At 35.8% G+C, this 21,783-nt stretch overlaps 1 protein-coding gene across 1 annotated transcript in view; it reads left to right on the forward strand.

The window, feature by feature from the left end:
* Nucleotides 1-12,662: 12,662 nt before the first annotated feature.
* LOC127878281 (laminin subunit alpha-like) overlaps nucleotides 12,663-21,783 on the forward strand; it is a 116,723-nt gene continuing 107,602 nt past the window's right edge. The window contains exons 1-2 of the mRNA XM_052424800.1: nucleotides 12,663-13,019; nucleotides 16,716-16,868. Coding sequence (XP_052280760.1) covers nucleotides 12,789-13,019; nucleotides 16,716-16,868 — 384 coding nt within the window. The 5' untranslated portion in view covers nucleotides 12,663-12,788. The remainder of the gene's footprint in view (nucleotides 13,020-16,715; nucleotides 16,869-21,783) is intronic.

Here is a 21,783-nt window from a genome sequence, read left to right on the forward strand (position 1 = left end):
AACAAAATGGCACAACAAATAAATAACATAGAAATTTGATTTCAGTATGTACATAACATCATGTTCCATGATTACCATTTATTGCAGAGAAGTCTTATCAGTATCCTTTTAAATATACGTAATATAAAACTAATATATTTTTAATTAACTTTTAAAGTTACATGCTACTTGTTAACTTCTGGTAAAATGTATTTTGCTCATTTACATAAAATAGTTATTGTCCTTATTAAGGGCTACTTCAATCGATGATTAAATGATTGTATAGCTAAACCGAGCGAAAATTATTGCATTTATTAACATCGGTGTATGTTCGAAAAAATATGGTCAACAGCTGAATTTTAAATATGTTGTTTGTTTGCTTTCGCTCATTTGCTTAGCAAAGCAAGTCGTATATAAATAAATATACATATACATAAAATAAGAGCATATTAAACCACCTTAAGATTAATAGAAAAAATCGTTCGATGCAAAGTTGTATACATGAACCTTTTTAGAGTGCACGTTCCGGCAGTATCAGACGTATCGCAAATATGTTTTAAAAAACGATCAGTTTGTTTAGTTATAAGTATGAAGCAAATATGGTCAATCTATAATAATGTATTACACTATCAAGTTATAGATGTATCTACATAAAATTGTCAAACAATGTGTACGAAAGATCAGACTTATAGGTGCGAAAATCTTTAAAAATTGATCATCATACATTTATATTATTATGTAAGAATATGACCGGGTTTGTATTTTTTGTGTTCTTTTGTAGATATTTACTAAATTATTAAAAAATGAACATATTCTTATAAAAAGCAATAATTATTAGATGTCATATGAAATAAGTCTGAAAATGACACACGCACTTTTTAAATCAACTTCCTTTCGCAGTAAACTATACCATGGTTGATAAGCCTAAATTATCAAACCGGTTTGTGTTCGTAAAGATGAGTCTACAATCTTCTGAACGCTTCCTTACAAGAACCAAATGAATTATGGTTCAATTTATGTACTAAATATAGACATGATTTTAGGGGGAAGTTATATTGATGTACAAACAACTTTTTTTCAAATAAATTTTGTTTTAAAACATTTTTCTGTAAATATTTGAGATTGTTGTGTTGTTTCTTTCCGCAATGTTTGGGTGCTTTTAAGTTACCTGTGCTTAAGAAAGCTCATTGAGAATTGATGTTTTGTTTTTTGGAGTGTTTTGAGAAAAAAATAAGATTTTGCGTTCATAAATTTTATGATTTTTATGGTTACTGGGACTATAATTAATTTACACTTTATAATGCAATCAGATTTGAAAAATGTCAGCGAAGGAAAGGCTATGGATGCTGCAAATTACAAAACCTAAATTATATACTTGTCTATACCGGTTTCATCAGATCAGACTCTGTAATAACTGTGAAGTCTTGGAAGCTTGGTCAACGTGTTCTCCTATAGTTTATCTATATGACGTGAAATGCTTACTTACCCAATCGGAATAATGTGACAATATTGTTATATTTTGCTTTTGTATGTGATGTAGTAGAGTCTGTAATCAATGATAGTTTAATTTCTATAATTAATGCTAAAACACAACCAGGTATAAATTGAATAACACATCTGAACGCATTAAGTTAACTATACTGGACTGAGACGTGTTTATATGATCATTTAATGTTAAATCAATGGATATACAATTGCCCCGTAGATTATCACAAATGTGTCGATTTTATTATACGTCAATACCAATCTTTACATTTATGAAAACTGATTCATCGACACTTATAACTTTACTCTTTTTGTGACAGAAAGTTTAATCTGTCTTTGGAATATTGATTTAAAGCATGATGGTTACACTGCATACCTACTAGAAGAATCAGAGTCTATTAAAAGTGTGTGAATAGCCATACAATACAATTACCGACTCAACTATGACATACCAACTTTTTTTCTAGAATGGTAATTCAAAGGCAGAACTAATGCGGGAAAACATGGAGAAAAAGGAACAGCCTCTGTGTGATGATTGCTTGAAAAGTAATAACAATAGTGGACAGATGATCATGGATGAACAACCATCAACCAGTCAGGAAAATATGATGGTTTAAGTACTTCAGGACACACATATAACTGTAAAACTCCCATTCACTCAACGTCTTGGTCGCAGTTCGGGTGGTACGAAAAGAGCATCTAGCGCAATTGGTAAATAATAATTGCTTATGAGGCATATTTGCAGTTTGGCATATCAGCACAATAATCGGTTGAGCTGTATTAGTAAGCAGGAAGTGTCGTGCAAATGTAATACTCACAAAACAACAACAAATACTCAAAAGGACTGACTGCGTTTCATTTGCATTTATTTACCTGTTTGCACGCTGTAAAAAAGGTTTTCCTTTGTTGACAATTATAAACATTTACCGATGAGGACATTAAATGTAATTAATGTACACTTTTGAATTGATTCATCTTCGACATCATCATCATCAGCAGCAGCAGTAGCTACAGCAGCAGAATCATCAGCATCAGCATTCCATTGACTGGTACCGTAGGGGGAAAATAAATGACGGCGGAACAGATATGCAGGTGTACAAGAGCTCTGAAGCACATTTTCAGTCTGGCATATCGCCAAAGTAATCAGTATTGGTTAGCAGGAAGTGTCGTGCAAATTGCAATAGGCAAACAACAACAACAAAAATTCAGGGATTGGCTGCATGTCAACATGATGAGGGAATTCAATTTAATAAATGAACACTTTTGTACACTTGTTTCGTCGCAGTATCGTCATCATCATGATCATCATCTCCAGACGTTTGGAGAAATAAAAGACGACGACATAAAGATCCTTCGCCAGCCATGTCTGATTTTGGTTGCTGTGAGTGTTTCATTCACGGAGAGGGACGTCTACTCTTTCACATTGTCCATCCAGCTCTTCTTCTCGAGCGTGTCCTGGAGCACCGTCTTAAATAACGAGTCGCAACTGATGACATGTTCATACCAAGCTAGCTTTCGTTATTCGGCGGTCATCGGGAGGGTTCTTATGGATCAACCAGTGCTGGTAACATGTTCCAGGACATGCTCGTTTGTCTTGAGCTCCTTTAATAAGATGAAGAGAAGTCTCCGGAAACACTTGCAATAAGGAAACTGATGTGCAGACGGACAAGAGCGCTGAAGCACATTTGAAATTTGGAATATCAGCAACATAATCATTTGAGATGTATTGGTAAGCAGGAAGTTTTGTGGATATTGCAATAGACAAAAAACTAGAACAAAGATTCAAGTGGACTGATTGAGTTCATCTGTATTTATTCACCTGTTTGCATGCTGCAGGCAAAAACAGATTTACGTGTTGACAATTGCCAAATCTACCGATGAGGACATTAAATGTAAAGTGTCTGTCAATTTAAAATAAGTGGGCTTTTCAGGCAGCTATTTATGTCTTGCCAAGATAGCTGGCACTCGTACAACCCGGCAATCATACAAATCTTTTTCCCATCTGAGAAACACAAGTTTCTAGATTTGTATTGCGTGTATTTTACAGTTTCTTCCCTATGTCGTTAAATGATACCTAACTTTGTCGCTTTCTGTGTCCTGCTAGAGCCCTTAAGAATAAAGTTTTAAAACACTTTAAACAACACACAAAACGTGGTAGTGGTATACAAAAATAAGATGGAATTATTTAAAACACTTAAAATTAAAGAAAATTGATTTTACCTATAATTTCTAACTTCAAGTAAATAATCAACTTATAGACTTTATGTGTGGTGTCGATCAAAATGTTTTTGTCTATATTATATAAAACAGTCAAACAAGAAATAACCAAACCTAAATTGGTAGTGAACTTATGTTAACATAAAGAAAACTAGCATATTCTAAAGGAAAGGCTTAAACAGAACGGGGGAGAGCATACGTCATCCCTGACGGATGCCCCATGATGTCCTGAAGAAGTATTCCATCTGCCCATTGAGAAGTACTGCGCTGCTGGCGTTTTCGTAGAGTTCTTGGATGACTTGCTTCAGCCCTTCGTCAATGTTGAACCATATCAGAACATGTTATAGGCCATCATGCCACACGCGGTGGTAAATTTTCTTGAAGTCGATGAAGTTGTGAAAGAGCGCACGTTGGTGTTTCAGATGTTTCTCAATGATTACTCTGCAGATGATGATCTGTTCCTCTGTGCTCCGCTCCGCTGTGAATCCAGCTCGTCAGCCTTGCTTTTCAGTAGGTTAAGGCTGATGCGTAGCTTGAGTTTGGTTGGATGGCTGATGCGGCATATGGTGGGGATATTCTGACATATATTGGTTGCCCTTTTATCAGCAGGGGAATGACCACAGACTTTGCCCATTTCCTGATCCATTTCTTCTCCTCAAATATCTACTGGCAAAGTGTCGTCATTGCTGACGTTATTGCCTCTTCTACGTGCTAAATCATCTCAGAGGACTTTTGTCCGCTCCAGAAGTTTCCGTGCTTTCAGACTACGCAATGTGCCTCCTCTACCTTTGCCTTTAATATGTGTGGACTTTAAACGTCCGCTTCATCTCGAATCCTACTGGAGGACAGTGGGGTCTGGTTAAAGAGGTCGCTGCAGTATTCAGTCCATTTGTTCTTGGTGGTGTATTATACCTTGTTACTTCTTCCTGTGGTCAAGTCAATGATGACGCATCGCTCCTTAATCCACCCCTTCTTTCCTCTTTCAAGTTTTTCCTTACCTCCCTGTTCGCTTTCTGGTACTCTGTCTTAGAATCCTGGTAAGTGTGCTACTTATGCATCAGCTCTCTTCTTTGTTTTCTTCTTTTCCGTGATCTCGGTCGTCGCTTATGTCTTATCCTTCCCCACTCTCTCCAGAACATCGTCGGCCGATGACATCATAGCTTCCTTAATGGTGTTGCTGAAGTTGTCGGTGTCATTGTCTAGGATGTTCAGAACTGCAAACGTGTCACATATCTGTGCTTGAAATGCCTCTGGATATTTCAATTTCACAGAGTCAAATTTATGGTGCTGAGCACTACTTCATCGTCACTGCCGATTTCTACATCAGGAAATATTCTTGAGTTCGCATTGGTGTGGAAGACTTGAACCGTTGTGGCGCCAGAATTTAATTGATCTGAGTGTGTACTTTCCAGTTTGAAGCAGGCCAGGTCACTGTTCTGGACGGTTTGTGTGGGTGCAGCGTATTGACCGGGTGAACTGGTGGCAAACTCGCTTAGTATACACCCTCGTTAGTCTCTCCTTTGCCAAATCTTCCTACTGTCCCCCATCAGTCTTGGTAGGCGTCCTGTCCATTATAAGCTATCCATTCGCCTTGAGAATGTCTTTCTTCGAGAGCTTGGCTATGATGTGCTCTAACTCTTCTTAAAACTGTTGAATCTCCTCGTGTTCGTATTCTGATGTTGTTGCGTAGACCTTGATGATACGGTCTCGCTGAGATACGCATGGAGATAAGCCTGTTGGAGACTGGGATGCAACTGGCGATGCTGTTCACTACCTCCTTCCTGACGATGAAAAAAACTCGTGACGATGTTTAAATTCAACCCCAGGGAAACATAGCTTGTGCCCTTCGTCTATTGATTTTTCTCCAAATCCTAGCCACCTGACCTTGGCTAATCCGATGATGTCCCAGCAATAGCGCTTCAGCTCGTGCGTCTGTTCGTTGATCTTGTCGCACGCATGATGTGTTCCTTTTGTTAGCAACTTGATTGATAAATAAGCTCCAGTAACGAACTTCTCGCATCCACCCTGGTGACTCGATTGCGTGGTTGCTGGTATTTTGGGCCCCGACTTATCCGTCTTGGTATTTTGCTGTCTTGTCCTCATCATGTCCGTTCAATGGGCTTGCGTCGATCTACACAGCGACCGTCTCCTTTCAAGGAACTTGAAGCCGGTCTCAAATTATGTTCAGGTATCTATCCGGATCAGCATACATTTCGTACATTCTTACCATGTCCGACAACAGGACACATGTATCCATTCATTTGAATGAGGAGTTAAATTACGCCCATCCACTTCAGTACATGATTCAAAAATATGTTGGACACGACATATGTTAAAGGGGCTTATTTACAGATATTTGCAGTTTGTGAAGTGTGTTACGAAATGTCTTTAAATGATTTGAACTTCTAAACTAAATTCTAGTATCTTCGGGAAAACACAATTTAAGAAAGAAAAAAATCTGAAAAAAAAATTACATTTATAGTAGTCACAAAGTGAGTGATTCAGATGACTTTGGATTTGTAATCCATAATTACTGTCATCCAGAATGTTAAAATACATTAAGCATCGTACACGTTATGAAATCCATCCATTTATTGTCGTATATTTAATTTTTAAAAACACTCCAAATCGTTGAATTGTTTGGCATGTGAAACTCTTTATAAATATATCAATTCGAATGATGATTACACGTATAAGAATACGCAGTGCCCTTCGTGTCTATGTCATAAGTTTTTATTTGCTCACTGTATATTATGATATGATTTAAATCGATGACCAATTTTTTAATTGTCAATTTGGCAACCTGTAAACAAATTTCTGTAAAACTGCCTGAAAAAAATCATAACGTGATAACCTAAACACGTGTGATTCTAATGGAATAATATTTTATAGAATATTTGTCCTTTCTAGCTCGCTCAAGCACATGGTGAATTTTTGAAATAGTCTTTTGTCCGTCGTAAACATTGCCCTTGTGTACACTCTAGAGGCAACATTTTAGCTCTATCTTTATGAAATTTGGCCACAACATGTTATATGTGGATTTAAATGCATGGTAGATTTCGACCGATTTTCAACAGTGGATGAACTTGATTTATTAAAAGGTGTATGTTATCAGTATAAAACGTAATTTGGGCTATGTTTGCGCCTCTATTAGTTGATTTAATTTGAAATATGCATTTTAATGCATGATAATGCAAGAATAGCATCAGATAACTAAATAGTATATAGACCATATGTTAATTTATTGTTCCTTTGTAGCGCAAATCTCGTTCACTGACACTCTATCCTAACCCGCCTAATAAAAAAAGTCAGTATATTTATATCGACAAGAGCAAAAATAGCTATACTTCTGATGTAAACATTTTATCTTCTTTTCCCTATTGACCTATTGAATGAATTAAAGAGACATATGAGCGGCGTCATGAAAATGGGTCTATACCAAAGCGCAGTCTGGTCGAGAGCTACGTTGCCCGCTATAAACACGCGCAGTTTCGTGGTCTCATCGGCGGACATGGTAGCTCTTGACCAGCCTGTGCGGTTTTGCAGGCTGAGCTGGAGCTATGCTGGGCAAATATGGTATAAGACCCATTTTCGCATTGCGGGACTCATTCATCGCTGCATGGTTTGTACACGCATTGATAAAACACACACACCCTTCGCGGTTTAAATTTATGTTTTCCATTATATATACATGAGAGAATACAATATGATTTTCTATATTAAACGCCCTCATTGTAATAGTAGGAAAGTAATACAAAACCCAGCTTTACCCAGCTTAAATGAAAGAAATCAATTGCAAATGATTTATGCTTATATTAAATGAAATAAACAAGTTGTCCGTTGGATTGGCATCTGCATGTTGTCACCTTAAATGGCTTGTTGATAGATTTTCGTATTTTTTTAAATTGTCATTTAATGAATTTAATAATAAAACTGTGATATCAGTAAATATAATAGCATTGAATAAGTAATAATTATCATTTAATTGCAAACGCTGAAAGAAAAAAATGTGCCTCGTCTGAAGGTTTGAACCCGGAAGCATAAGCTAGAACGCTTACACTATACCACACTGGCTGTCAACATTGGAGGATAGTGAAAAGCGCTAAAAGCGATTGATAATTCTCCCGATATGAATGATTAAGAATAAACTATAAGATATGTTTTAATATTTTTTTCTGAGTTAGAAGTATTATTTTGCTGGTTTGAATATAATCCATACATTGCTGTTCTTCATTATTAAATCTATGACAATCGTTTTAAAACATTGTTATTTTGCCAAACTGTTGTTATTTGGATAATTGAACGAGGCAAGAATCATACAATAAGATGCAGTCTTATTCGAGAGCAGCTTTAAGAAAATTAACTTCTTCAAGAAAGAAAAACGTAATAATGTCAACAAGTTTGTATAAAGATATCAATTCGCTAAGCCAGGAAGGCTACCATTTATCTGTTTAAATGCATTGACTGCATGGTGCCTTAAACATTACCAATTGAAGTTGAATGAAGAAAGAGAATCAGCTTGTAAGTTTTAACATTCACTGATAAAAATGTAGTACCATTAGAGGCCCTTCTCTAATTAAAATCAATGCGAGTAACTATATGATGAGAAATTATCGTTTGATCGATGCAGTTTAAAGTTCACTCATTGTTTCTCTTGTTTCTTAGTAGTTTAATTTTAACAAATATCCTATATTGAATTTATATAGGGGTACATATGTCCCATGCTAACTTTTTTTCATATCAACGACTTGATATGTTCACACAGGAGTAGGTGACTCTTTCCCAATACTTAATACGTCGTGGAAACGAGATATCTAACTCGTTTGGACGCCTTAACCAGTCTGTGAAACAAGTATTTAAGCCGTACGAACGAACTAGCAAGTCGTTGGAACATCATGGCTAATTCGTGGGAACGACTTGTGTAACTCGTGGAAATCACTTGAGTAACTCGTCGGAACGACTTGAGTAAGTCGTGGGAACGACTTGTGTAACTCATTGGAACGAGATAATCAATCATCCAGTATACACACAGTTTGGAAAAAGTGCGAATCTGTCCGATTTATATCGTCCTAAATTATGTTATCCTCTTTTGTATAAGCCGTTTTGAATCATGCGGTAATTAAAATATATTTTGACTGGTTAATGATGTCGTTTACCCGAATTAGTTATCTCGTTCCGAGTTGACGAGTCGCAATCACGAGTAAGCTAGGTCGTTCGCACTCGTTAATAAGTCAATTTCATGTGTAAAGCTTTGTCGCCCCCACAGGTAAGCGATATATTCCCACGACTTACTACTTAATTACCACGTGGAAACAAGTTACTAACTCGAAGGAAAGAGTTACAAAGTCGTGGAAGCGACATAAATGAAAACAAACACATGTCACATATGCGGAGGTGATGTTGATAGCTTTGAGAAAAAGTGATATGTATTTGGTGCCACCAAGTCCTATTTCAAATTATTTTAGTCCCCAACTGCGGTTCTTCAAACTGGGACTTTCAGCTTGACCTTCCTCCGTCGGTTCGTCAGTATGCAAAACTGGATCCCGTGGTTTCTAAAACAAGTGCGGTAGATACTTTTTAGATGGATATGGGTACAGTATACGTATAAAGGCAAGTGTGAGGACGATGCAAGATCGTTTGCTTTTCACCAGAGGTCAATGGTTAGGTTAGTTAGTGTACGAAAAAAGATCAAACTAATACTGTTATAACATAAATATGATCATGTTACATGTTATACATAAAAAATGAGCGGGTGCAGTTTTATCGTCAAATCTCCAAATTAATAGATCGTCTGCGCGTCCCTTTAAGCTTGCTAGAGCGTGTATACTTACTTACATCGTGTTTTTTTTTTATTTTAACAATAGTGCATTATGCGCACCTATATGAGTTATATCATGTAATAATTACTTTCGTCTGTCCTGATATACTTATGAAAAGTAATGTTATATTGTTTTATATTGGCATTCAAACGTGTTAATTTGTTTGGTTTTGCTTAAGTCAGAGTTCACGGGCAAACATTGTACACTTTATTTTTACGCAATACATTCCATATAGCAGTATATCAGTACGTGGTTGTGCAGGCTGTTCTGAAGCCGTGCTGGCCGTATGTGGAATAAAACCCATTATCGCATGATGCGGCTCTAAAGGTGTGATTTATATATGTTGAAGAAACATCATCTTAATCAAATGCTAACATTACATATACTAGTATTTCAGTGGGGAAGAAATAAAAAGAGACTATGACATGTGAGGATGCATATAATATGATATCATATGAAGTATAATACATATTATATTACCTCATGAAATATAATACATGTATATACATACGAACACGAGAGTGCTGTTTAAATATGAATGCACTACATACCACATATTTCATGCGGTGTATAAGCGAATAACACAGGCAAAAAAACAGCAATTAAAGTTGAGTGTTTACTTTAATTGAAATAATGTAATTGAAAACAAAAGGTTAATTGTTGCACATGTTCAATCTTTATTTTCATAACATGAACAATATTTTTACAAATATATTTCTTGTTGAGTGTGTGACATTTTTTTTTTAATTTTCATTTTAACAAAATTTTGAACAAGAGCATTTAAAGCAGACGCATTTCTTTCTCAAGTATCATCTTTAGCAATAAATTTAATCAGATATTTAAATAGCGGCTTATGAAACTGTCAAACAACAATAGCACCTTCTTTGTAATGTGCGGTGTTATTGTAACATTAATCTTCATATCCAAGCGCAGAGCTGTATCAATGATAAGATTGCGTATGTTTTTGTGAAATACAAATCTGCAAGTCACTTTAGGATATGTATCACTATTACGGCTTGTTAATTAATGGTATTTTTTATGTATTACATATCGTTATGCACAAAATGCATGACTTATGTGACGGATAAAATGTGCGCGTATCGAGGCCCGATGATGTTAACTAAAAATAGGCGGACAAATACGGTTTCCACTTATTCGACCGACCCTTATATTTGTGTCGATCTTTAAATTTGTTTTCTGTTTCAGGATGATTTTTTTTGTTGCTAATTTTAGTAAAATAACCATAACATTATATATGTTCGACAATATGGGCTAAATTAATTTTAATTAACAAAAAATACCTTACGTTAAATATTAAAAAGAGATTTGGATGTTGTGTGCATAACGACAAACAAAAGTTTATCCGACCTACCTACCCTACGTCTTTGGCTATGTAAGCCGGAACAAATCCCTTATGATTCTATGCATTCTAAATTATGCAATGTATATATGCGATATAGTTGTATATAATAAATTAAGAATAAATAATGAATTTAGAATAACTATTAAGTATTTGCTAAGGTATTAATCGTTTACAACATGTTTCACAAAACAATTTTAACATCAAATTGTTAACAATTCAATGATAGAGGTATGATATTTGTCAAGCAAAATATAAATTGTTAAACAAAGCGGAGAACAAATTATGTTTTAGAAACTTTCTATTGTCTTGCTAATTGCACGTTTTGTAGTTGGGTATAGCTAACTAGTATTAACCTGGCACCGATCTGTATGCATGAAAAATGTTAAAATACCGCTACGAAAAATAAGTCAGTGTCTTATCTTAAAGTAAATTTAATCGATCGAAACGAGCTTCGCTTAATATGCCAGTATGGTCTCATTCAACTCGTAAAAAAACTGCACGAGCATAAACCGAACCCAAATATAGGAAACAATCATATGCTTCAGGACTTGACGAGTGCTATGCATATTGTTTAGGACTATATTTAACTTGTGTCAATCATGCAAACAACATGGGTGTGGGAAATGGTCTTTGAGGCTTTTCATCCGTTTCGTTTATGTCTAATTTTCACTTTGTTGTATCGGTCATGGTTGGTACCAGACTATGCAATACATATGTATCCCTCATGTTTGGTTACCAGACTATGCAATAGATAAGTATCCCTCATGTTTGGTGACCAGACTATGCAATACATAAGTATCCCTCATGTTTGGTACCAGACTATGCAATACATAAGTATCCCTCATGTTTGGTACCAGACTATGCAAAACATACGTGTACCTCATGTTTGGTACCAGACTTGGCAGACTATGCAATACATAACTATCCCTCATGTTTGGTACTAGACTATGCAATACCTAAGTATCCCGACATTAATCTACTCGGACGATTGCCTGATCCCGATTATTGTAAGCATGGTCAACTAGCCGGTGCAGTATAAAATGGGAAGCAAACAGATAAAACACACACTCATATAAAGTACAGTAAAAGCATTTACCCGGTTCTGTTCGCCGTTGAAACAGATGCATTCTAAATGTACAAATACAATTGCGAGTATACAGTTTAAATACCCACTTATCAAAAGTTCAGTATGGCTGTTTACCCGGTTCTGTCATTAGTTGTCGTTTAAACGCATGTATTCAAAATGTACATGTGTAATTTTTTTAGAGAACGATCTAAATCTAGTTTACAAAAATTATTAACACGTCGTTAAAAATACAATTGTGAGTATACAGTTTAAATACCCACTTATCAAAAGTACAGTGTTGCCATTTACCCGGTTCTGTTACTTACTGTATGCTCGTTTACTTGTCGTTTAAACGGACGTTTTCAGTATGTACATGTGTATAAAAAAGTAATTTGGTATTTAATTTTTATAGAACGATCTAAATCTGGTTAACAAATAGAATTGTCATATAGTGTTGCTTACAAATATTTTGCAAGCATAAAAATATTTATCAAGATTCGTTTTCATCACAATCCATGTTTTCCGCACGGGCCTCGAGACGCGCTTTTCTGCTAACACAGCTGATCTCTTTGTGGAGCAAATCCCCGGCTAATTGGGAAGATTACATTTTTATCGCGGGGTGGTTGTTAGCACAGCACGGTTAGATGATAAAATTACGCAATAAAAGTGACACATGGGATTAGAGCTTTTGTTGATAAAGTTATATAAACATTCGTGTACGGGAATCCTTTGTTAAGTGACATAAATGGATTTTGCGGATTAAGCCGCACACCCCTAATCTACGAAGTGGGAAAGTCTAAATTTCGCGTGCATTTAGTTCCATCAGCGTTCTCAAACTGAAAGTAGACGCGAACGTGAAATGATGGCGGAAAGGGTTCACTTATGTGCCCTTTTCGCTTTTATATGGATTTATATTTTCACGGAGTGCAGTGGACAGGTTTTGACGCCCCCTACATTTAATTTGGCGAAGGGACGCAAGATTCAAGCTACAGCAACATGTGGCTACGGAGTGTCTAAGCCGGAACTTTACTGCAAAATGACCGGTAGTATTGAAACAGAGAAGGACGACGATTCTGGCACTGTCATTCAGGTATGGTTGATGTTCTCCATTGATATTGTCCACGGAATGCCAAAGAGCGTATCCGTTTTAAAAGCCAAATCGTCTATCAATTTTGAAAGCCAAAGGGCTTATCAGCCTTCTTTGCTAATATTTATCTCAGTTTGCTCGCGTTATTATCCTATGAATATAAAGACAAAAAGCATGATGTAATAAATCTTAGAACTACCATGGGTGGTCTTGATTAAATAATCTCACTTAGTCATTATTGATGAACTTACATAATGGCAAATTTAAAATGATAAATATAGTAATATTGTTTATCACATGCAATATGTACAAAGTATCAATAATGTGAATAGCTTACAAAGTTTTTAAGGTATTAAAAAGATCATTAAACAAAAAAACATAGTACTGCTCCTTTGCCTTTGCACAACTTTGAGACTGTATGCCATTGCCCCCCCCCCCCCCCCCCCCCCCTCCCCCATTTAATTTACTGGTAGTCTTGAAATACCTAGGCAGGTGCGATCCTTACTGTACTGTGAAAAAAGATATAGCTACACATGTAATTTGCAGCAAAGCAGTGTATGCCAACTAGGCAATTTTGATATTGAACAGTTTTAGCTTACCTGAGTGCAACATACTTATGGTGAGATTTTGTGATCACCTTTTGTCCGTTGTGGGCAGTCCGTCATCAACATTTACCTTGTTAACACTCTGACAGGGCTTTTGCTGGGTTAAAATTTTCTTTAGCCACCCATATTCTCCATTTAAATAATTGTGTCGCTATTTTTAAAAACTAAGAGCCATTTTGCAGCCATTCTTTAATCATAATAATTCTTTGTAAAGCCAGATGGAATAGAAAATCAGATTTTGCCAATTGTTGTCGCAAATGGAAAGATTTTATCACCACTTTTCTAAGACTTTCACATTTGGCTACAATTGTTGCAGCGGCAGCCCTGCTCTGGAGGCCACATTTTCCAATCTTCATGAAACTTGGACAGAACACGTGGCCCAATGACATCTTGGACAAGTTAAAAAATGTTTTCAGTTTCTGGTTGGTTGAAAAGTATTGCTGCCTGGGGACATGGCAGTTTTCCTAATATGGCTATAGTAAAACCTTGTGAATATTCAAAAAGTCATATTTATGCCCCCCTTCGAAGAAGAGAGGGTATATTGTTTTTGCACATGTCGGTCTGTCCGTCGGTCGGTCGGTCGGTCCGTCCACCAGATGGTTTCCGGATGATAACGCTTAGGCCTAGGATAATGAAACTTCATAGGTACATTGATCATGACTGGCAGATGACCCCTATTGATTTCAGGTCACTAGGTCAAAGGTCAAGGTCACAGTGACTCGAAATAGGTAGTAAAATGGTTTCAGGATGATAACTCGACAAGAATGCATACGCCTAGGATCATGAAACTTCATAGGTACAGAGCTCCAGATAAGGTCTAGTGAAATTCTTAACGTTACTACCAGATTTTCAAAAATAATTCTTAACTCTGAAATTTTATTTTTAACGTTACCACTAAGTTTTGGAAAATAATTCTTAACTTTTCTAAACGACCTAAAAATAAATACTAATGGTTATTTTCATGCAAAAAATCAAAATGAACATACTAGCAACTTAATTTAAACGAGTTCAACAGTGTTTATTCAGTATTATACAATTTTATTTTTCAAATACCTTCATATGCCCAAACTGTGCTTAGATTGCATGCCTTCGATGAATGTTTACATATTTCACAATTATAACGGGTCTCCCCTTCAATCTTTTCAACGATTGGTCACGTGAATTGTCCCTTCCACTCGTTCAATGTTTTTTATCTTAAGTTTGGACCCGTCGTGTCGCGTTTTTTTTAGCTTTTCCGACTGTTTCGGCAACTGAACATACACCATCGTAAAAGATCTTTTCTATAATGTCTTTCTTAACATTAAACTTCGGCTCACTTTGCATACAATATGTTAAAAGCGTGTTTTTGCCGCTTTGCAGTTTTTTAGGACGCTCTCTGGGCGCCGCCATTGTTTTTGGATAGATAGACTGTACACGCCGCTTTTATTGGAAAAAATACGCTTTGTTAAACAAACCCGATAACCATTTTATATAAGCACAGAAAAGATCTTAAATACGCGAAAAGAACTCAATAAAAATCGATACGAACCGATGTAAAAATAATATTCGTAACTTGATTTTGTAATTCTTAATGGTACGACAAGATTTTAAAATAAATACGTAATGGACTTGAAAATAATTCATAATTACGAAAATACGACCCTTATCTGGAGCTCTGAGGTACACTTATCATGACTGGCAGATGACCCCTATTAATTTTCAGGTCACTAGGTCAAAGGTCAAGGTCACAGTGACTCCAAACAGTAAAATGGTATTCTGATGATAACTCAAGAATAATTAGGCCTAGGATCATGAAACTTCATAGGTACATTGATCATGACTGGCAGATGACCCCTATTTATTTTCAGGTCAAAGGTTAAGGTCACAGTGACAAAAAACGTATTCACTCAATGGCTGCCACTACAACTGACAGCCCATATGGGGGGCATGCATGTTTTACAAACAGCCCTTGTTATTTCCAATCTTTATGGAACTTAGTCTTAAAATTAGTTTTAATGATAACTTGGATTAGTCTAAAAAAATGGTTCCAGTCTGTTGAAAAACATTCTAATACTCAAATGTTAATACTGACTCTATTAGGACTTTAGTCTTTATTCGTCAAATTTCCGTGAATCAGCACGCTCTTTTCAGAATATTCTGGTTTCTTTGGATCTCAGGTGAGCACCTTAGGGTCCATGACCCTCTTGTTTTAAATAAGCAATTTTTTACCATGCGTAAAACAAATTAGATAAACATTGAATGCCTCATTTTCAAATTTTAATAGTTTAAGAGCACTGGACATGCGTCATTTCCTTTTAAATTATTTACATAATACACATGATGCAGTAGCAGTCTTCATGGATTTGTCAACAGTTTTATCTCATAAGCACATTTGACATTCTCTGCATAACTACAAATTAACGTACTTCTGTCAAATTAACCCTTTCCCAATTCAAATTTGTCAGAGATTAGCCACTGTAGGACTACATCAACTACACTGCTTGTGTTGATTCAAAGCTTCAAGTCCCATCTGTGGCACATGAGCCGTTTATGAGGCCAAAATAGCAAAGAACCCTGGATTTTTTAAATTGTACAATAAGTCATTTAATGTTTTTAGTATTTTATAATTTCAAGGCAAAGCATAACAGACATTTGTCACAATCAGCAACTGTGCTGCAATAAAGCTGATAGCTTATCCGCTTATCCTTGTAAAATGTCAGTAGCTGGTATTAACAAACCCAGTCTGGATAGAGATTATTGGTATTAAGGGTCAGTTTGATACCTTTCCATTGAACTTGCAAATTACTACTGGCAATGAAAAAAGAATAATTAAAAATATCATCTTTATGTAAATGTCAATATTTAAGGAAAAATTCAGGATACATGTAATAATTTGTTTGAAGTTTGATTTGCTTAAAGTGAAAGAAATGATTCACTACATTTGTTCTTTGAACAAACATTAACAAACATTCATATTAAGGGTTGGCAGCATATGTTTGCTCAAGAGGCCGTAAATGTGACAATCTTTTATTTTGCCTTCCAAGAAGCCCTGTGGTACATGTAGTTTATGGCAACATACTACTACTAGTAATGAGACATTACTGCTGTGTATCAGGGCCAGATATGCGACTACTGCGACCCTAACCGCCCAAGGCAGAACCACTCAGCTGACAAGGCCATTGACGGAACGGAGCACTGGTGGCAGTCACCTCCCTTGTCCCGCGGTGACATGTTCAACCAGGTCAACCTCACCATTGACCTTGAACAGGTAAAGTGACCTTGAACACGTATAGTTTGCATTCTGAGGAACCTTGCTCTGGGATAACTGGGCTAAAAGTATGTGTGAAAAGTGTCGTCCCAGATTAGCCTTTGCAGTTCGAACAGGCTAATCAGGGAAGATACTTTCTGCTTGTAATATATTTTTTTCGTTTGAAGAAAGTTTTACCAATATGTATTCAGTCCAGATTCCTCAGAGCTAGGCTCCAATGTTTTTCTGAGTTATGTGAGCTGGGTGGGGATGGCATAGTGTATTATCACTTTATCAGACATGAGAAATTGGCCTGTTCTCTTTTTCAGCTCAGTTCCTAATTTTTATATCAAAGCTTTCAGTACCTCAAGATATTTGAATAGAAAAGGCTGATGCAGCTGTTTCTCCATATTTCTCCAAATTGTAATTCTCAAACAATTACCTGTTATCATGCATTAGCTTTATTTTTGACATTTGACTACTTGTTAGTTCATGTTTGACCATTGATCTCAAACTGGTTCGTATATTTACTTACAAAAGCATACCAGACCTATTAGTCTAGTAGGAACGGAGGTCCATGGTGCATGATTGGAACCTTTTTTTTAAATATGATGATGATGTTCTACTTTGTCTTGGGATGATGATGATGTTCTACTTTGTTTTGGGATGATGATGTTCTACTTTGTCTTGGGTAAAAGAAATTTTTTGTTCCCAAGAAAAAGTTCCCGCCACAGGGTCTAAATCCAAGATGGCCGCCAAGATGGCCGACCAAACACATAGGAAATGCCATTTTTTCGCAAATGACACAAACAACATATATTTTCCATGATTTTGGTGAGCTTTTCAATTTAAGCCATTGAAAACATATTATTCTTATTAAAAAAATAAGTGTTTTGGTAAAAAATTATACATTGTATGAAAACAATGACTACATCAATGAGAAAAAGGTAAAAAACTTGTGTTTTTGTTGTTATAACATGTTTCAATATGTATCTGAAAAACAGTTTAGATACAATTATTATCCTTACTACATTTATACACACCTATGGGACTGAGGATTATAAATATATAATATTTCATGTGATTATTACAACATAAATGTGATTTATAAGACAAGAAAAGTGGGTGGGGTATATGACAAATATAAAGAAAACATGCCTAAAATGTTAAAGTTTTCGGAGGGACAGACGGACGGATGGACAGTCGGAAGGACAGACGGATAGTTCAACTACTATATGCCACCCTACCAGGGGCATAACAATGTGCATACACTTAAAAGTATCAAAAAGATCCAAATACATAAACATAACAAGTTAACAAGCCTCGTACATCTGAAAATATATCAATACGCACATTAGGCATTTTTTCTTATATTTGTTCCAATCATGCACCGTGGACCTCCGTTCCTACTAGACTATAGCACACAATTCTGTAAACTTCTGATTATTTTTTGCTTGTGCCATAAATCATGTACAGATGTGAATATATTCAAATGTACATTTGTTGGTTGAGAGCAAAACTAGTGTATATATTCTGAAATCTTCAATTGGGATGCTGCATTATTAAACTGAATCTAGTACATCTGTACCTGTACAAGTTATTACTCCTCATACCCTTCAAGAAAGTGCATATATCTGCAAATTGTCTGTTCATTGATGTATGTTTTACTACTGGCTTAGCTGCCAGCAGGAAATTGAGATCACTTGTCTGCCAGATTTCTGTGAATGTATGAGGTGCCTCCCAAAATGTGGTTGCTATGGTAGCCAATGAGGTTGAGATTGACAAGAATGTATGTTTATAGATAAGCAGATTGTGGTTTCTTCATACATAGCAGATAACAGATCAGTGTTTGTATAACCTGGTGTTCAACTGGTGTATGAAGCTGTGAAAACATCCATCCTATGTCATGGTTCATTTATAACAACAGACCAGCAGCTAAACTTGCCGCCTTGCTTTTGTACTTTAGCCATAGATGTCTTAGATGTAGATTTTGTGTTAAAAGCAAATGTAAGATGAACTTTTTAATATGAAAAATGATAATATTATCATAATGAGATCATTGTCAAGGGGTACCCATATATACTTTTGTTACACATCAGATAGAATAATAAATAAAACTGCCCACAATCTTGCTAGCTGCCTGTACTTTTCATCATTTTTAGTAAACATGTTTAGGAACAAAAGAGTTCTTTTTTTTCATTGAAACTTCAACTTGCGTTTAGCAAATAAATTATGTGTTTGATTGCTTAAGTAAATAATCATATTAAATATTGTCTCTCAAAATAAATATGTACAAATAAGAATCCAGGGGCTATTGATTGATTGCGGTAAAATAAGACTGTTAATGTAAATTGCGGATTCATTGAAAGTTATAGCACTGACTGTAAGCATTGGTTATCATACCACAATCAATCTTAATTTGATTGTGTATTATTAAGGGATTATCACTTCTCAAGTTCCTATTGTAATTGGATTATATGTGAAATTTTTGTTTTCATGGTTGAACCAGGTTAAGGTTAATAGTTTTAAGTATTTATTTGCATTTTGATATGAAATGGATAGTAAAACCTCCATTTGTCAAAGTGACCTGGTATGCGGATTATGTTTGGGATACTTTTTTTTTAATTAGCATCAGAAATTGAATAGCAGTTTGGCAAACATTTGAACATTGTATGTCTACTCTTGGTGCCTTCCTTTAAATGATTGCATAATTCTGGTATCCGGAGAAGCGCCCCCCCGGAGAACTGCCCCCTTATTTTAAAGGTGGCGGAGAGGTGCCCCCCCATCAAATCGGTAGGGGCGGAGAACTGCCCCCCTGTCAGAATTTAGTCCATAATTCTTATTGTGTTAAGTGCATCAGTTTTTGAATGATGTGTTTATATGTTGCATTTCTGAGATTTTAAGTGTTTATTGTGCCAGAAATTCAAGACACAGTATTTACAGGGGACAAAAATATTTATAAATTGCACTCGTCCTGCAGGACAAGTGCATTAAAATTTTCACTCGTCCTGCAAACACATGCACTTGTCCTTCAAATATGTGTGAAAGAAAGATTGCAAAGGACTGATATGACTAGCAATGTTTCCTATATCACTGCTAAAATGCTGCTTACTTAGTTATTCATGCCAGCTGATCACAGAAGAAATGTTAACTTACTTTATTTATGAGGAACACAAAATAAATAAATGAAGACAAATTTGTTTTTTCCTTTTTCTAATGCTTGCGTGCTTTCCATTTCGGATGGTTGAACATCGCTCGTGCCCCCTTTAAAGAACGCTCGTATGTCAGACATATTTCATATGAAATTCAGACTGGTTTAAAACTGAACTTCGCAGTAAAATAATTCTTTAAAAAAATCAATACTTACAGTGAATGAAGTCAGATGGTTCCCTGTCAACATGGACGCGCAAAGTTTACACAAAAAAGCCAATATTTACTCGGGACACAGTCTCGCATAACAACGCTGTATGAAATTTTCCATTACGATTTCTGGTTCATTATCGTTCTACTTTCGGAATAGATATGCTTTAAGAAATGATTTTATTTAATGAAAAAGAGTCTTACTGGTCAGAAAATATATATTTTAACATCAGTTTTTTTTTCACTCGTCCTGTAGGACGAGAGCTTTAGGGAAATTCACTCGTCCTTTCAAGATTTCACTCGTCAATACGAGCGGACGAGTGGAATTTTTGTCCCCTGATTTACTAAAGAGAAAAAACAACAACAGAGAAACTTATTTAATGCCAACAGAAAAGAGCAAAATTTTAAGATTAATGTAATAGGGCTGATTTCCATTCAAAATTTACTAGCCTGACTTACTAATGGGTTTATTGTCTCTTCACCATAAAAATGAATCTGAAACATATAAGACCACTTAACAACCCATTTGATCCAAAGGTGCATTACTAGTGCTAAATGGCAAAAAAGAAGGTGATTTTGAATGACATGCAATAGATAAAACTAATATGTGTGTGCTTTTCATTAACCCTTTGCATGCTGGGAAATTTGTCGTCTGCTAAAATGTTGTCTGCTAAATTTCTAAAATTAGCATTTTCTTCGATTTTTTTCAAAGAATACTATCAGAATAGCAAACAGTTTGGATCCTGATGAGACGCCACGTTCTGTGGCGTCTCATCTGGATCCAAACTGTTTGCACAGGCCTTCAAAATTCGGCTCCCGCACTGAAAGAGTTAGTCATGTTACAAGATTAGTTTTGTTGAAAAAACTGAACAGATGTTTGCTTATGATAAAACATCAGTGGCATTTGAATACCCAACTAAAATATTAAATGAGGGTTTACAGCAGATTTAATTTTACAGTGTCTGGTTGCAAATGTTTCTACAATTATTTGACAATCTATGCTTAAGTGATTTTTATATTCTGTATTGTATCAGTGAGGAACTTCTAAATAATCTCTTGTCAAATTAATATCTTGAATGATTATGCATGTAGAAAATATTGTTGTTCTATTTTACATTTGGATTTCATAATTTTATAAACATTAAATTTAAAAAAAGGTTACACTATTTATAACAATCCTAACGGTATGGTCCCAGCACTAATTTCTGTAAAAACAACAACACATAATACAAAGTAATTCCAGGAAGTGGGTTATTTCTTGTTGAAAAAATGTTTGAAGGCAAAAGGCGAACACCAGCCAACACCACTGTGATAATAATCTCATTACCTTTCAACTCCTGTGCAATGAGATCTCAGGAGGAACCCCCTGCTAGCATGGTCACACTTGAAATTGGCAGGCCCTTGACAGGCAGTTTTTGTTGGGTCATCGGTAATCCATGCAGACAGGAGGATTTAGGGCTTAGGCCAAAGCAATTTAAGAAGTCTATGTTAAGGCAACCAGCCCCATATAGCCAAATGGCCTGTAGATACTTGCCAATGAATTACTGAAATTTCTGTGAGCATGTTTCTATTCGCA

Source organism: Dreissena polymorpha, chromosome 4, assembly GCF_020536995.1.
Source record: "Dreissena polymorpha isolate Duluth1 chromosome 4, UMN_Dpol_1.0, whole genome shotgun sequence".
NCBI classification, from domain to species: domain Eukaryota; kingdom Metazoa; phylum Mollusca; class Bivalvia; order Myida; family Dreissenidae; genus Dreissena; species Dreissena polymorpha.